General features: G+C 44.4%; 2 protein-coding genes across 2 annotated transcripts in view; both read right to left on the bottom strand.

Annotated features, from left to right (window-relative positions):
* Positions 1–1,339, bottom strand: part of ift57 (intraflagellar transport 57 homolog (Chlamydomonas)) — an 11,368-nt gene extending 10,029 nt beyond the window's left edge. Inside the window, exons 1-3 of the mRNA XM_076299835.1 lie at positions 819–1,339; positions 540–714; positions 200–318 (exon numbers count right to left, since the gene is read on the bottom strand). Coding sequence (XP_076155950.1) covers positions 200–318; positions 540–714; positions 819–973 — 449 coding nt within the window. The 5' untranslated portion in view covers positions 974–1,339. The remainder of the gene's footprint in view (positions 1–199; positions 319–539; positions 715–818) is intronic.
* Positions 1,340–5,372: 4,033 nt separating this feature from the next.
* cavin4a (caveolae associated protein 4a) overlaps positions 5,373–17,500 on the bottom strand; it is a 12,901-nt gene continuing 773 nt past the window's right edge. Inside the window, exons 3-4 of the mRNA XM_076299834.1 lie at positions 9,523–9,717; positions 5,373–6,628 (exon numbers count right to left, since the gene is read on the bottom strand). Of these exons, the coding sequence (XP_076155949.1) occupies positions 6,083–6,628; positions 9,523–9,717 (741 nt within the window). The 3' untranslated portion in view covers positions 5,373–6,082. The remainder of the gene's footprint in view (positions 6,629–9,522; positions 9,718–17,500) is intronic.

Genomic DNA, 17,500 nt, shown 5'->3' with positions numbered 1-17,500 from the left:
TGTGTGTGTGTGTGTGTGTGTGAGTATACGTGTGTGTGCGTGCGAGTGTGTGTGAGTACACGTGTGTATGTGTGAGTATACGTGTGTGTGTGTGTGTGTGTGTGTGTGTGTGTGTGTGTGTGTGTGACTGTGTGTGTGTATGTGTGTGACTGTGTGTGTGTATGTGTGTGTGTGAGTATATGTGTGTGTGTGTGTGTACCTTTTCCAGCTGAATCCTCTGTATTTGAGGGCCTCTTCCACCAGCTGGTCAAGAACGTAACACACGTGTTCCCCTGATCCAGACTTCAGTTTTGCAGGAGGGAAATCAACCTGGCCTCCCTACACACACACATGCGCAAGCACGCACGCGCACACACACACACACACACACACACACAGGACATATTACATGCATCATTGCTCAGAAACTTCATGTACACCAACCCACAAAACCTGCAAGTGTCACCCTGTTACATAGCGGCATCGCACCACACATCAACACACTCCATCTCTCTCTCTCTCACACACTCCATCTCTCTCTCTCTCACACACACACACACCAGGGCCCGGAGGTGTGACAGGATGTTGGACACAGTGGCGTTGGGGTCGTCGTACTCCTGCGGCGCCTCGAAGGGTCTCCCGGTAGCGCTGATGAGCCACGCGGCGATCACCGTGAACATGTAGAACTGCTCGCCGGGGTTGGACGGCGTGTAGGGGCTCGCGGCGAAGTAGTGTCTGAAACAGACACACAGAGAGACTATGAAACAGCGCAGAGACACGACACGGTACAGGCCCGTTCGCAACAGGTGACTTATCTGAAAAGGCAACATCCGTCTAACCTGGAGAGAGCCTTCATATTGTGCTTGGCCAGAACTTCCTCTTCGTAGTTCAGGACCTTGAGCTTGTCGAGCAGGTCTTCCATGACCACGAACATTTGGTAAGCAGCTCCGGGACCACGCTCATCCTCCTCCCCGCGTCGCCCGTCATCCGCCATGGAAGTTTATCAGTGGCAAACTAGTAAACTGACGCTAACAGAACTGTGAGAGCAAAACAGTTTACACTACTTAGATAAGCGGTCATTCAGCTTCAACCAGTTCTGATGTTAACGTACTACACTGGCGTTAGATATCAGAGATGCTGGGTGACATTTGTTTTGGTCACTGTCACCAAGTGGCCTAAGTTACCGTCAACAACAATTTTTAGTGTAGGCGGTATCGAGTTCACGCAAAGTAACCGACAACCCGCATTACATTGTTCTTTACAAAACGAAAACAGGGTCCAACCACAACGTTAAACACGGGAAATATCTTGAGATATCGGTTTTTAAGTTTACGTCTGGGTCGGTCGCTAGGTGACGCGATGGAGATGATCGCTGATTCTGCGCCCTCTCAGGCAGAGCACACGTTCTTTCTGCTAAACATCGCCACCTGCCGCATTGGAGTATAACACAGGAGACGTTTATGGCTGTGACCAGAGCCATTAGTCTAGTCGTGATCCCCATAGGCCCAATAGTAAACCCAGAAATGTTGAGTACCCTAAAGTTTTATTGCAGAAATGTCATCTATAGGCCTAGTGCGTGGAATTCAACTTAGGTGCCTAAAGTTGCACTTTGGGCAATTTGCATAATTAGCATAAATAGGCAATTAAGGCGAGGCAGTACAGGTGAATAGGGTAAAACAATTAAATGATAGATATCACCATGAAACTTTCTGAGTTGATTACTTATGTTAAGATGAGAAAAAAATGTATTGCATGTTTTTTATAATTTAATGTTTACATATGCAAATGAGGCCCTATCTCATTAAAAATGCTCTAATTTGCATACACACAAGATAGTGTGATAAAGCCAGGCTCAAAATTGTTTTTCCAAGGTAAACACGTATACTTTGGGGGGTGAGTTGGTGAAAACCTTTAAGAAACTTGGTAAGGAGGCAGTGTTGACCTATGGACAGACAGATCAAGAAATTAAGTGTGCCATGCAAAACTAGAAAAGCACTCCGAGAGTGCAGACCTCCGCCAAGGGGGGTGCGCAGGACTGAAGTGCAATTGATTAGACAGGTAATTGGCAGAGAGTCTACAGATGTGAGATCGATGCTTGTGTCAAAATCCTGATTAGCATATGATTATCTTATGCCTTCCCCTAGGTTTGCTGGACCAGGAAGTAGGAGGAATCCCGCAGGGAGCGCTACACGTGGCTCTGACATCATTCAAAACAAACAGACTTGTGTCAGCGCTGGAAGGTGAATCCCGTGTGTTTTACTGAACATCACCTGAAAAGGTGCTGTTGCAAATAGGATTTTTATAGCTAGATTATAACACAATTACACAGTTTCACCAAGCATAAGCCCCCCGCATTCATTTTAATGCCTTTTATTCACCTTTGTTGTACACAAGTCCCAAGCTATTGAAAAGTTTTTTATAAAATAAAAAATTGTAGTTAGTTTGCTCCCTTTCTTTCAATAAAGTATTGGATTCATCACAAATGCCAGCTTGTGTGAGATGAGTTTTTTTTCCCCACCCTATGTCCTTTATGCTTTCAACTATTATGAAAAGTGTTTAAATTTAAAGAAAGAAAGTGTTTAAATTTAGGTTTTGAAGAGGTTAAATGTAAGACTTTTGAAGACCTTTTATGACCATTGTGATTTTAAGCATACGCTTTTTGGTATAGACAACAAATACCAACTTTATTTATCCTTAAAAACCTGAAATGACAGACACTAAATGTATTTTGACCTAGTGCACAATTAAAGACTTTTAAAGCCTGGCTCCTCAACATGTGTTTTAGATCCAATCCCTACTAGATTCCTCAAAAAACTATATGATAGCTTAGCTCCCTTTATTCTCAAGGTAATAAATACCTCATTAGAAACAGGTATATTTCCAACTGCTTTTAAAACCGCTGTTGTGAAACCTTTACTTAAAAAGTCAAATCTTGACCATACCAATCTGAGCAACTACAGGCCTATATCAAATCTACCGTTCCTGAGCAAAGTACTTGAAAAAGTTGTTTGTAATCAGTTAAATACCTTCCTCAACGAAAACAGTATCCTTGAAAAATTCCAATCAGGTTTTAGATCAAATCACAGCACAGAAACGGCTCTAGTAAAAATAGTCAATGATCTCAGACTGGCTACTGACTCAAACAAAGTCTCAATCCTTATTCTTCTGGATTTGAGTGCGGCATTTGACACCATTGATCATAGCATCCTAATTCACCGCCTTGCGAAGTGGGTGGGTCTCTCTGATAATGCTCTAAACTGGTTTCAAACCTACATTACTGGCAGAGATTTTTATATCAGTCTAGGAGATCATGTATCTGAAAAACATGACTTGCCTTTTGGTGTGGCCCAGGGGAGCTGCCTTGGTCCCCTGCTATTTTCCCTATATATGCTTCCATTGGGAAATGTCATAAGTCAGCATAATGTAAACTTCCATAGCTACGCAGATGATACCCAATTGTATATTTCTGTGGAGCCAACTAACCCAGATGGCCTTTGCTCCCTCACTGCATGCCTAACCTCCATTAATCAGTGGATGAGCAAACATTTTCTGAAACTAAATGATGACAAAACAGAGGTACTTTTGGTGGGACCAAAACTAAAGCGAGATATTGTTCTTAGTAATCTGGGGAACTTGGCACACCAGGTCAAACCAAAAGTAACAAGCCTCGGTGTCATCTTAGATGCAGAGTTAAGTTTTAAGCCCCATATCAGTAAAGTTACTCAAACAGCCTATTTCCACTTGAGAAACATTGCCAAAGTGCGGCCCTTTTTAACTCAACAAGATGCAGAAAAACTAATTCACGCCTTTATCACTAGCAGGTTAGACTACTGCAATGCACTTTTCACTGGTCTTCCCAAAAAACATCTAAAGAAATTGGCACTCATACAGAACTCTGCGGCTAGACTTTTAACTAAGACTAAGAAGAGAGAACACATCACCCCTGTGTTGGCTGAACTGCACTGGCTCCCTATTTCCTATAGAATTGATTTTAAGGTTATGTTAATTACTTACAAAGCTCTGAATGGCACAGCACCTTCATATATCTCTGAGCTTTTAATATCTTATCAACCACAAAGGAAACTTAGATCATCCAATTCTAATCTTTTAATCGTACCCAAAGTGCTCCACAAACAAAGTGGAGAAGCTGCTTTTATCCATTATGCCCCCAAACTATGGAACACCCTGCCTCTGTACATCAAGCAGGCGAGTTCAGTAAATATTTTTAAAAAAGATCTGAAAACATACCTGTACAGGAAAGCTTTTAGTTAACTCGTCTTATCCTGTAGACTACTTTTTCAGATTATTCTACATCTGCTGCTATTGGAGGGCGCAGCCAGCCAGAAGCAGATGGGCTCCCCCTATTAAGTCAGGTTCTGCTCAAGGTTTCTTCCTGGAATATGGGAGTTTTTCCTTGCCACAGTTGCCATATGGCGTGCTTGTGGGGGGTAAGAGGGTTAAGGCTGCCAGTCTTATGACATGTCATTTTCTATATTTTTGATATGTTGCTGAGTGGATCGATCATAAACGGCCCCAGCAATGAAGAAATGTGATTGATAATGACTGACTGACTATTATTTTGTTACATGCTTCAAATGTAAAGCACTTTGAGCTGCATTCTGTGTATGAAAGGTGCTATACAAATAAAGCTTATTATTATTATTATTATTATTACTATCTGCTTTTGTGTGTATGCAAATTAGAGCATTTTTAATGAGATAGGGCCTCATTTGCATATGTAAACATTAAATTATAAAAAAACATGCAATACATTTTTTTCTCATCTTAACATAAGTAATCAACTCAGAAAGTTTCATGGTGATATCTATCATTTAATTTTTTTACCCTATTCACCTGTACTGCCTCGCCTTAATTGCCTATTTATGCTGATTATGCAAATTGCCCAAAGTGCAACTTTAGGCAACCAAGTTGAATTCCACCCACTAGGCCTATAGATGACATTTCTGCAATAAAACTTTAGGGTACTCAACATTTCTGGGTTCATGAAATCACGACTAGACTATTACATATAAAGGTACCTTTATATGGCTCTGGTTGTGACCCGTCCCAAGTTGAATGTATTTATGTTAAGACCTTGTGGCTTGACCTTCTTAACTGGCTCCGTCCTAAATGTTTTATGTTAGGCAACTTTGATTCAAAGGACATTATTTACAAAATCTATTTATAAAAGATTTCTAAACGAGTTTATTTGAAATAGTTGTCAAGTTTCTCTTTAACGTTATTGTATTTGACAGACACTGTTCTCCAGATATTGTACTTTGTATGTGACAAACAAATAACTTGAACTTGAACCAATAACTGTATATACAGGCATCGACTTACATTTATTCACTTAGCAGATGCTTTTATCCAAAGCGACTTACATCTGTCAATATGGTGCGATCCACTTATCCACTTACATCTGCCAATTATGGTGTGATCCCGTTGTCCAAAGGGCTCCTCTTACGAGTAGACAAGTGAACATTGAGTGCATACCAAGGCTATATTTACTGATTGAATTTGTTTTTGTGATTTTGATTGTGACTTTTTATTGTATGAAAAAGCACCTAGAAGAACAAAGTGCAGAGCATGCAGTGACTTCAGACCCCAATCAGATATCAGATATATATTCTTCTTATTAGTGTATATAGTATTCTTATTAAACACTAGTGTATATGTTATTCTATGGCTACTTGAAATACATTTCATTTTGTGTCTTTCTCTTTAAGGCATAGCATAAATAAGCACCACAACTCTTTAACCTAGGATACACACACACACACACACACACACACACACACACAAACACACCGTTCACTACTGCATGTGCCACACAGGAGCAGTAGATGGCGCCAGACTCTGTCAGATCAGATGAGCCGGATACAGAGTCAGGCGTCTCCTCCTCACATGATGTCACTTCCTCTCTCTCTCTCCTCCTCAATCCTAACAGTAGTCACGTCACACGTCACTCTCCCTCTCTCCCTCTCTCTCTCTCTCTCTCCCCCTCTCTCCCTCTCTCTCTCTCTCTCTCTCTCCCTCTCTCTCTCTCTGACAGATGGCAGTAAGCTCCTCCCTCCTCTGTGGCCGTCTCCGTGGTGACCCCTCAGGCGTCCAGCGGCACGCTGGTGGCGCCCTCCTCGGACAGCGGACCCTGGCGCTCGCGCTCCGTCACTTCCTGCTTGCGCTTGCTCTTGGGGGGCGTGGCGACGGCGTGGGTGGAGTCTCCCTCGGCCCCGCCCTCCTCACCCTCGGCCACGGAGCGCGGTGTCGGGCGCAGGCGGATGTTCGGGGCCTTCTGGGCGATGGACTGGCGTAGTCGCTGACCGCTCTGCCGCATGCGCTGCCGCTGCTCGTTAGTGGGCACCACGCGCTGGCCCAGCCCCCGGACACGCCCCCCCAGCGTGGCTCCGCCCTGACGCAGCGTGGCGCCCGTGCGACGCAGGTTCTCGCTGGTGCGCTGGCGTGTGGCCAGAAGCCCCGCCCTCAGGCGTGACACGCGCGTGGACTCCACCTCCTCCGCCGTCACGTAGTCGTCGTCCGACGACAGGTCCCCCGGGGCCTCGTACTCGTCAGGCTCCACCTCCAACGCCGACGCACCCGCCCCCTTAGGAACCTTCAGCACCGCCACCGACGGCAACTCAGTATCCCCCTGGAGAGAGGGAGGGAGAGAAGGAGGGAGAGGGAGAGAGAGAGAGGGAGAGAGAGGGAGGGAGAGAGAGGGAGAGAGAGGGAGAGAGAGGGAGGGAGAGACAGAGAGGGAGGGAGGGAGAGAGGGAGGGAGAGAGAGAAGGAGGAAGAGAGAGAGGGAGAGAGGGAGGGAGAGACAGAGAGGGAGGGAGAGAAGGAGGGAGAGAGAGAGAGGGAGGGAGAGAGAGGGAGAGAGAGGGAGGGAGAGACAGAGAGGGAGGGAGGGAGAGAAGGAGGAAGAGAGAGAGGGAGGGAGGGTGAGAGCATTCCATATGACTAATATAGTATCACCATGACTCCCTAACACACACACTTTACTGATGAAGCAGGACACCACACCCAACACAGAGAGAGATATACCACGCCGTGAGAAAGAGAGAGGGAATCAGTGTGTGTGTGTGAGAGAGAGAGATATACCATGCCGTGAGAAAGAGAGAGGGAATCAATGTGTGTGTGTGTGAGAGAGTCAGAATGTGTGTGTGTGTGTGTGTGCGAGCAGATATTCTGAGGTCTCAATAGTTGTCCTAATATAGAGTTCTGAGGATCACAGCAGTCATGGCCATTTAACACACACAGACACACAGACACACACACACACACACACTGCTGAAATCCTACTCCACTTACAGTCTAGCTGTACCACACTTAAACACACTTACAGTAACCTTAAAGTAAGTGTGTGTGTCTGTGTGGATGGCCATGTGTGTGAGTGTGTGTGTGTGTGTGTGGTTGGCCGTGTGTGTCTGTGTGGATGACCATGTGTGTGAGTGTGTGTGTGTGTGTGTGTGTGTGTGTGTGTGTGTGTGTGTGGTTGGCCGTGTGTGTGTGTGTGTGTGTATGGGGAGAGTGCTATTGTAATTTATTGTATTAGGTGTCTGGGAATTTTTGTGCGTGGATGCGGTTCATATGTGTCGAGCTCTGTAGGCATGTATGAGTGTGTGTGTGTGTGTGTGTGTGTGTGCATATATGTGTGCGTGCGTGCGTGTGTGTGTGTGTGTGTGTGTGTCTGTCAGACTCTAACTTTAGAGGCCTGTCATAAGCAGCTGCTCTGAGAGGCCGAGTGTCAAACTGTATGCACCCCCTCCACACACACACACACACACACACACACACACACACACACACACACACACAAATGCAGTGGCATTCATCATATAAACAAGTAAACACATAATAAAGAAATATAGAATATAGAATATAGAATATAGAAATATAGAATATAGAATATAGAAATATAGAATATAGAATATAGAAATGTAGAATATAGAATATAGAATATAGAAATACAGAACATGGAATATAGAAATATAGAATATAGAATATGGAATATAGAATATAGAAATATAGAAATATAGAATATAGAAATATAGAATGAAATATAGAATATAGAATATGGAATATAGAATATAGAAATATAGAAATATAGAATATAGAATATAGAAATATAGAATGGAATATAGAAATACAGAATATAGAAATGTGTGCCTGTGAGAGTGTGCATGTGAAAGTGTGCGTGAGAGTGTGTGTGTGAGAGTGTGCGTGTGAGAGAGTGTGCGTGAGAGAGTGTGCGTGCAACATGTGTTTGCATATGTGTGTGTGTTAATACAAACATAGGTTTACTTAAATCATGTCCCTCAGGTTTCTCATTTCTTTTTGCCAAAAACGTAATCAAATACATGGAATAACATGTTCTATAGCAGGGGTTCCCAAACTTTTCCCAAACTTTTCCACGACAAGGCCCCCCAAATACCACTAGGTTCTGGCCAAGGACCCCCGTGATGCGTTATTAAACTCATCGAGAATACTACGGCAAATGTAAAAATACATTAAGCTAATCCTAATAATTATTTTATCCACAAACACTTCGCAATGGAGCATACAGTGTGTAAAAATTGTATTTGGGGCTCTCTGCTATATGAGAGCTATCACTCTACTATTATTCCCAGTCATTATCATGGAAAATATAATGTTCAGATATGCGACACATTATTATAATGGCATTTTATGACAACCCTCATAGTAATAGGTATATTTTAACATTTTCAAATGTATTTATTTGTTGCTTTTATTTTCCCTTCCAACTTGCTGAGGCCCCCCCCAGAGGGCCCCGGCCCCCACTTTGAAAACCACTGTTCTATAGGTTGCAACATAATCAAATACATGGAATAACATGTTCTATAGGTTGCAACGTAATCAAATACATGGAATAGCATGTTCTATAGGTTGCAACGTAATCAAATACATGGAATACCATGTTCTATAGGTTGCAACGTAATCAAATACATGGAATAGCATGTTCTATAGGTTGCAACGTAATCAAATACATGGAATAGCATGTTCTATAGGTTGTGACATTTTAATACATATTGTGCTGCCAGGGCAGCAGAGGCCAGAAGTAAATTGGTGAATTGGCCATTTGATCATATTTCTCACAGTGTGGAACAAAGTGTGTGTGTGTTTGTGTGGTGTGTGTGCGTGTGTGTGTGTTTGTGTGGTGCGTGCATGTGTGCGTGTGTGGCGTGCGTGCGTGTGTGTGTGTTTTTTTGTGTGGTGCGTGCGTGTGTGTTTGTGTGGTGTGCGTGCGTGCGTGTGTGTGTTTGGTGTGCATGCGTGTGCATGCGTGTGTGTGCGTGTGTGTGCGTGTATGTGTGTGGTGTGCATGCGTGTGCGTGCGTGTGTGTGTGTGTGCGTGTGTGTGTGTGGTGTGCGTGCGTGTGCGTGTGTGTGTGTGTGTGTGCATGCATGTGTGCGTGCGTGCGTGTGTGTGTGTGGTGTGCGTGCGTGTGTGTGTATGTGTGTGCGTGCGTGTGCATGCGTGTGCGTGTCCATGTGTGTGTGTGAGAGAGAGAGTCTCACCTGGTAGATGACGACCCTGAAGCGGTTTCGTGTGAGCAGTTCGTCCTGCGAGGTCTCGACCTTCCTGACGCGCGTGTTCTGCTTGTCCACCCTGGTCTTCACCTCCTTCACGTGCGCACTGACCCGCCGAGACTTCTGCAGCAGCTTCTGGACCGTAGCGGCCGTCTGAGCGTGCTCGCTGCCCAGCGCCGACACCTGGTCAAGGTCGAGACCACAAGGTCAAGGTCAAACTCTCTCCGCCTCACAAAAACCAACATCGAGAGACACAACACACAACACAACATCGAGAGACACAACACACAAACCAACATCGAGAGACACAACACACAACACAACATCGAGAGACACAACACAACATCGAGAGACGCAACACACAACACAACATCGAGAGACACAACACACAACACAACATCGAGAGACACAACACACAAACTAACATCGAGAGACGCAACACACAACACAACATCGAGAGACACAACACACAACACAACATCGAGAGACACAACACAACATCGAGAGACGCAACACACAACACAACATCGAGAGACACAACACACAACACAACATCGAGAGACACAACACACAAACCAACATCGAGAGACACAACACAACATCGAGAGACGCAACACACAACACAACATCGAGAGACACAACACACAACACAACATCGAGAGACACAACACAACATCGAGAGACACAACACACAACACAACATCGAGAGACACAACACACAACACAACATCGAGAGACACAACACAACATCGAGAGACACAACACACAAACCAACATCGAGAGACACAACACAACATCGAGAGACGCAACACACAACACAACATCGAGAGACACAACACACAACACAACATCGAGAGACACAACACAACATCGAGAGACACAACACACAACACAACATCGAGAGACACAACACACAACACAACATCGAGAGACACAACACACAACACAACATCGAGAGACACAACACAACATCGAGAGACACAACACACAACACAACATCGAGAGACACAACACAACATCGAGAGACACAACACAGGTACTGCACAGAAAAGCACACGGACAAGAGCAGCATAAATAATAACAAACAAAAAATACTACACAGGAGATAAATAAGACAGTAAATAAGTGACCTCAAAATAATAAATACCTCATTAGAAACAGGTATATTTCTGACTGCTTTTAAAACCGCTATCTAGATCATCCCGACAAACACAGGACGTCCCCCAGACATTAAGCGGACATTCACAACCTCCCTGATTGGTCCCCAACATCCTGTTCTCTAGCTAACGTCACCAGAAGGTTATTGATGTCTGGAGCAAATTCTCCTTTTGGTCCTTGTGTGATGTCCGGTGTCTGACCTTTTGGGGACGTCAATTGCCTCGTTTATAGCAGATATATAAAATCTTTGTTTGTTTGGTATTTTGAAACAATATGGTTGGTACAGTTTAGCTTAGGCTAGCCTACTCTGAATGTTTTGAACAATACAATTACGGGATATGCCGTTTTATTACGTTTATTACGTTTTTAGCTTTTTTTTAAATTATGAAACTAGACACTCTAGCACACCTTATATGTGATTTTAGGAACTCTGTGATGAATGGTAATGAAATATATGACGATCGTGAAACTCATGAAAAATCTGGACATTTTATCATAACTTGCGTTGCCGCTTTGGGTCGAATCAGTGACGCATGCACGTCAGGTCAAAACCAGTGGGTCTATCACGAGGTGGCAGTCTCGCTAGGTCTCGTTGATCACTTCCCGGAAGGTTTACACAAGTAAGCAACAGGCAACACAACACATTTCATGAAAGACGTTATATCTCCATTTCTAGAAAAAAACAGCGATTTTCATGAAAACTAGCCACTGTTTAGCTTGGTATTTCTCAGGAACAGAGGCATGTAGAAATACACTGTTTGCACCCACCGAGGGCTTAAAGTCTCACCTTTTAATCGAGCTATTGTATGTGTTCATAGCTATAACACAGAATATGCTGTGGCTGTACAAAAATCATCAACAATTGTCTAGATTGCTGGCACTCTAGGACAAAGCTCCCGAAAACAGCTTGGCATTCAATGGGCTCTATCTTCCATGCGGGCGCAATTGACTTTGTATACTCGCGCGTTTGTCTTTCCTATTTTGCAGTCAGCGCATATTGTAATTTTCCCTCCACAGGTACATGCCTGTAAATTAGGGAATTCGATTGCGCCCACGGGGGCGGTTCAGCGAAAAGACTGGGCGTGTTCCGGCGCAAACGTTCACTGTTGATATTTTGCAGTTTCAGAAAACAATTCCGCCACAGACCAGAAACTCCCTGGTCTAAAGTCTGTGGCGAAAATGCAGATGCTATTTTAAGGGCGCATGCATGACCACAGGCCTGCATGAATGAATGCGTTGCACACCAATCTACAGACACCTCCGTGCACAGACGGAAACATTCAAAGCCTTGATAATATTTCCCGGTTTTGTTCGTGCATTGGTGACCTAAATATTTAGTAGCCTATATAGTACAACATCTACATGCAATATCTTTACAACAACGCCTAATTACGACCTATTAATCTGGACAACTTTATAGGCTACAGCCCTATAAACGCTAAAGTTACTTTTAGTTTTGTTCCAATTTACCGTTGTGTAAGGTTTTAAGCACCAAGCTTTGCTATGTTCCCTCCATCCTTTCGTTATTTTCAAAAAACGTTTTATATCCATGATGGCCTTGAAGTCTTGAGTTAGTGAATTAGCTTAAAGGAGAAGTTCGGTGTGAAATTGACCTTAGCTGTACTGAAAGATGTTGCCGAGTACTCACATGTGTCCAATAGGCACCTTCGCTCACCCCCTAGCATTCCAAATTACGCCGTTTTTAGCCGAGTAGCTGTGGGGGCATAGCGTAGCCTATGCAACTAAATCGCTATTTTTACACCATTAAAAAGGTTCCAAGTAACTCCACACTGCATTGGTAGACTTTTGAGGGTCTTGGAACCTTTTTAATTGTGTAAAAATAGCGATTTAGCTGCATAGGCTACGCTATGCCCCCCACAGCTACTTGGCTAAAAACGGCGTAATTCGGAATGCTAGGGGGTGAGCGAAGGTGCCTATTGGACACATGTAAGTACTCAGCAACATCTTTCAGTACAGCTAAGGTCAATTTCACACCGAACTTCTCCTTTAAATCAGCTTTTCATGTGCTGTTAACCAGCAACAGATAGTACAAGAAAGCAGCAAGTATGGTTACAATTTCTGTACAATTTCTGTAGTTGCTGCATCCATTCATTGTTATTCTCTCTCCTGCTCAAATAAATGTTGTGCGTGAATTAAGTTGATGATAACGTGTTTACAAACTCTGCTTTACAGAAAATATTGTAAATAGTCTACTGTCACGCAGTTAATGGGATACTGTGCAGAGTTGAAAGTTAGGTCAACTTAAACGAAGCCCTTGCTTGGCCGCCTGTGCTGCGCAACGCACACTTAGCTCCTCTCATCTATACAATGTAGTTCCCATTTCTGTAAACCATACATAATTTCAAAGAAAAATATTACCACTCGAGGGAAATCAGTGTGGTGTCCATGTGAAAAAATAGGCATAAATCTAGCGTACACATTTTCACGAATCACTGATGTGTTGATGACATAAATTAGGAAATGTTAGAGGACTTAAGGAGACGTGATGTTGAACTGCATGCCGGTGCCATTTAACCCAAATGCCCCAGCGGCAGCACGGGAGAGAAGAGATTAACTGACAGAAGATATGCATTGTCTATAGAGAGGTAATGTTAGATTACATTGTACATTGCAAATATATCACCATGCATTCATAACCTCGTGATTAAGTGAGAATGATCCCAAAACATCGGAAAGTATGTCTTTGTGACAATTCTGCATTACATTTTGTCAAGATGAAAAATCAATAGCTAACTGTTCCCAACTGAACAGTGATTATAGCGCTGTGAACTAGAGGGTGACAATTTTTCGGGACTCCCGCGGGTCACGGTATTCCCGCGGGTTTCCCGCAGTACGGGAGTAAATTTCACTGTTGGTAACGTGATTGGGACGGGACAGGAAATAATAAACGGGAGCTGGCGGGAAGCCAGAGATTATTAACTTAAAAAATGACGCTGCAATGCAGTGAGTGCGCCCAAAGACGTGAGGCATTTCGTTTTAGAAAAGAGAACCAATTACAACCCACAATACGTTTGTTGTTGATTGGTAGCCTATCAGAGCAAGACAAGCAGCTGCCCTGTTCACAATCAATCAGCTTCAGCGATAGGCCCTAAGGCAAAATGGATGCAAAGAAACAGTTACAGGCGAAAGTATCAGCAAAGGACAACTCTATTCAATTGCACGAGCTGTCCGGGAAAGCGATTCTCGTTGAGTTTAATGTGTCATGCAATGTTGGGGCATGACACCTTGACGATCGCATTCCTCAATATATTTATCGCATAACCCTGGCGGAACACAAAAAATTGTTTTGTTTACTCATAGCAACGTTGCTATGCTTCGCTGGTTTAACGTGATGAGAACGGTGCAAACTTAACTGATGGGATGAGATCTAACTATGAAATGATTTAAGCATAGCCTACAGCAAAGTACTGTAAAGTATGTAATTTTAATATAGCCCAAAATGATCGGCTATTAAAGAAAAGTTAGACAAGGCTTTCTGCCCTACCAAAATGTATGGTCACCGCACGCTACTGTAGCCTAACAGTCGGATGACTTTAGACATCAACATAGGGAGCGGGACGGGATTCGGGAGTCTTTCTCTCGGGATTTTGCGGGACAGAATTTTTTTGGGGGGGGCTGTCACGTGATCGGGATATGACGGGAGTATTTGTGCGGGCTCGGGATGGGACGGGAGTGAAAATTGCTTCCCGTGTCACCCTCTACTGTGAACGCTCCTGGCTGCGCCTGGCAAATACGCCACCATAATAGCAATCAGCTATGGAACAAGCGTGCCTGTTGTTAAAGGGAATGTGAGATGACGCTCTGATTGGTTTATTGCACGTTACGCCCAAACCACACCCATGATTAATGTAGCTACTTCAGACCACCCCATTTTAGATTTGCATCGGGCGCAACAGTCAATATCCCGCCGGTAAAATAGCATCAGCGCCCAAGATCCGCCCACAAAGTCACTTGCGTTTTGCGCGAAGACACTTCCGTTTCAGACCATTAAAATAGGGCCCAATGAGTTAAGGAAAAAGACACCGTAGACGTGAAAGTATTGGATCTAACCCGGTATAAAACTCCAGCTGACATGCTAAGTATCTTCGAAGAGGATGTGAGCTATCATGCATGTCTGGATAAAAATCAGCTGAGAAACCAAATGTAAGTGCGTCAATATGTAGCTGACAAGATATGGATATGCATAACCGTTGTATAATGTGATCTGATGGTGGACACCGACATTTTGACGATTGGTCCTGTCTCGACTTTTCTGACTCGTTTTGAATCGCCTTTACTGCTTCAGAGTGGCTGCCTACAGGCATGCACAAACATGTGGGTAGTGATGTAGTGGTATCGGCGCAATGTATGATTTCCAGCCGTGTTATTTGCTATTGTGGAACTATTTTTTCAGACATCTCACAACCACGTATAAATTTCCGGTCAATATTTGAGCCTGAAGGATAGACGGTGGCGCAGTAATATTAACGTGTAATGAGTCTTCCAACAGAAATCAATGGGATTTTACAAAATGCCAAATAAAACACGACAGAAACTGTATTTCGCTATGCTACATGTTTTGGAACATCAACGAACACCACTAACCACTCGGTGAGTTGCACAGTTTTGAAAACGAACGTAAAGGGTTGTTTTAAGGACATGTTTGTGCATGCCTGTAGGCAGCCACTCTGAAGCAGTAAAGGCGATTCAAAACGAGTCAGAAAAGTCGAGACAGGACCAATCGTCAAAATGTCCACCACTCTAGTTCATCCAAAACAAACCAGAAAAGGGACTCAAAGTGCTAAATACCGGAATTATCCTTTAAACAAAGTCTCAAACCTTATTCTTCTAAATTTGAGCGCAGCATTCAACACCATTGATCACAGCTTTGTAATTCACCTCCTTGCGAAGTGGGTTGGTCTCTGATAATGTTCTAAAGCGGTTTCAAACCTTATGTCAAACATTACTGGCAGATATTTTTATGTTAGTCTAGGAGATCATTAACCTGACCCTAGCCAGATGAATTTCGTTCCGCTTAGCTCCGCCTAGCTTCACTCACATCCATCTGGGACCTCTTCCATTGAGAGTGATTTCTGCGACCGATTTTATGGTACAGCCAATCAGGACGCAGGGCGGGAGTTTCATAGATGTGACATAGCGTAGAAGCGACTGTGAGACTGTTATTAGCGTCACGGGTTGGCTTCGATGTGAGTGGTTGAAGTAGCATGTCAATAGATGACGGACAAGTGGCTTATTCAATCATATGCAAGCATTTTTTGATTAGGCCCAGCCTTCTGAAGAAACACTTCAATGGATCGGTTCCAGATGGATGAGTGGAGCTAGGCGGAGCGAAATTCATCTGGCTAGGGTCAGGTTAGGAGATCATGTGTCTGAAAAACATGACTGGCCTTGGGGAGCTGCCTTGGTCCCCTGCTATTTTCCCTATATATGCTTCCGTTAGGGAACATCACAAGTCAGCATAATGTAAACTTCCACAGCTATGCAGACGATACCCAATTATATATTTCTGTGGAGCCAACTAACCCAGATGGCCTTTGCCCCCTTATCGCCTGCTTAGCCTCCATTAATCACTGAACACTGAGCCTGCTTAGCCTCCATTAATCACAGAACACTGAACACCGAACACACACCACCCAACTCCGTACCAACACACCACCCAACTCCACACCACCCAACTCCACACACCAACACACCACCCAACTCCACACATAACCCAACACACCACCCAACTCCACACCACCCAACTCCACACATAACCCAACACACCACCCAACTCCACACATAACCCAACACACCACCCAACTCCACACCACCCAACTCCACACATAACCCAACACACCACCCAACTCCACACCACCCAACTCCACACACCAACACACCACCCAACTCCACACATAACCCAACACACCACCCAACTTCACACATAACCCAACACACCACCCAGCTCCACACCAACACACCACCCAACTCCACACCAAACCCAACTCTACACCACCCAACTCCACGCACCAACACACCACCCAGCTCCACACCAACACACCAAACACAACTCCACACCAAACCCAACTCCACACCACCCAACTCCACACATAACCCAACACACCACCCAGCTCCACACCAACACACCACCCAACTCCACACCTAGCTTGTTTGTCAGTACCAGTCTGTAGTCTTGTCCAAGCCCAGCAGTTAGTGTTGAGTGACCGTGTGAGTGTGTGTGAGGTGTGTGTGTGTGTGTGTGTGTGTGTGAGGTGTGTGAGGATGCAGCTGGTGTTGAGTGACTGTATGAAGTGTGTGTGTGGTGTGTGTGTGGTGAGGTGTGTGAGGATGCAGCTGGTGTTGAGTGACTGTATGAAGTGTGTGTGAGGTGTGTGTGTGTGTGTGAGGTGTGTGAGGATGCAGCTGGTGTTGAGTGACTGTATGAAGTGTGTGTGTGAGGTGTGTGTGGTGAGTTGTGTGTGTGTGTGTGTGGTGAGTTGTGTGTGTGTGAGGTGTGTGTGTGTGTGGTGTGTGAGGTGTGTGTGTGGTGAGGTGTGTGTGTGTGGTGTGTGTGTGTGTGGTGTGTGTGTGTGTGAGGTGTGTGTGGTGTGTGTGGTGAGGTGTGTGTGTGGTGTGTGTGGTGAGGTGTGTGTGTGTGTGTGTGTGTGTGGTGTGTGTGTGGTGTGTGTGGTGAGGTGTGTGTGGTGTGTGTGTGGTGAGGTGTGTGTGTGGTGTGTGTGTGTGTGTGTGGTGAGGTGTGTGTGTGGTGTGTGTGTGTGTGTGGTGAAGTGTGTGTGGTGTGTGGTGT

This window comes from Alosa pseudoharengus, unplaced genomic scaffold, assembly GCF_046254945.1.
Source record: "Alosa pseudoharengus isolate Yale_2024_CS ecotype anadromous, Long Island Sound unplaced genomic scaffold, YU_APseudo_1.1 YU_APseudo_1.1_scf_22, whole genome shotgun sequence".
In the NCBI taxonomy this organism is placed as follows: Eukaryota; Metazoa; Chordata; class Actinopteri; order Clupeiformes; family Clupeidae; genus Alosa; species Alosa pseudoharengus.
This window is presented reverse-complemented; position numbering and strand designations above follow the sequence as displayed.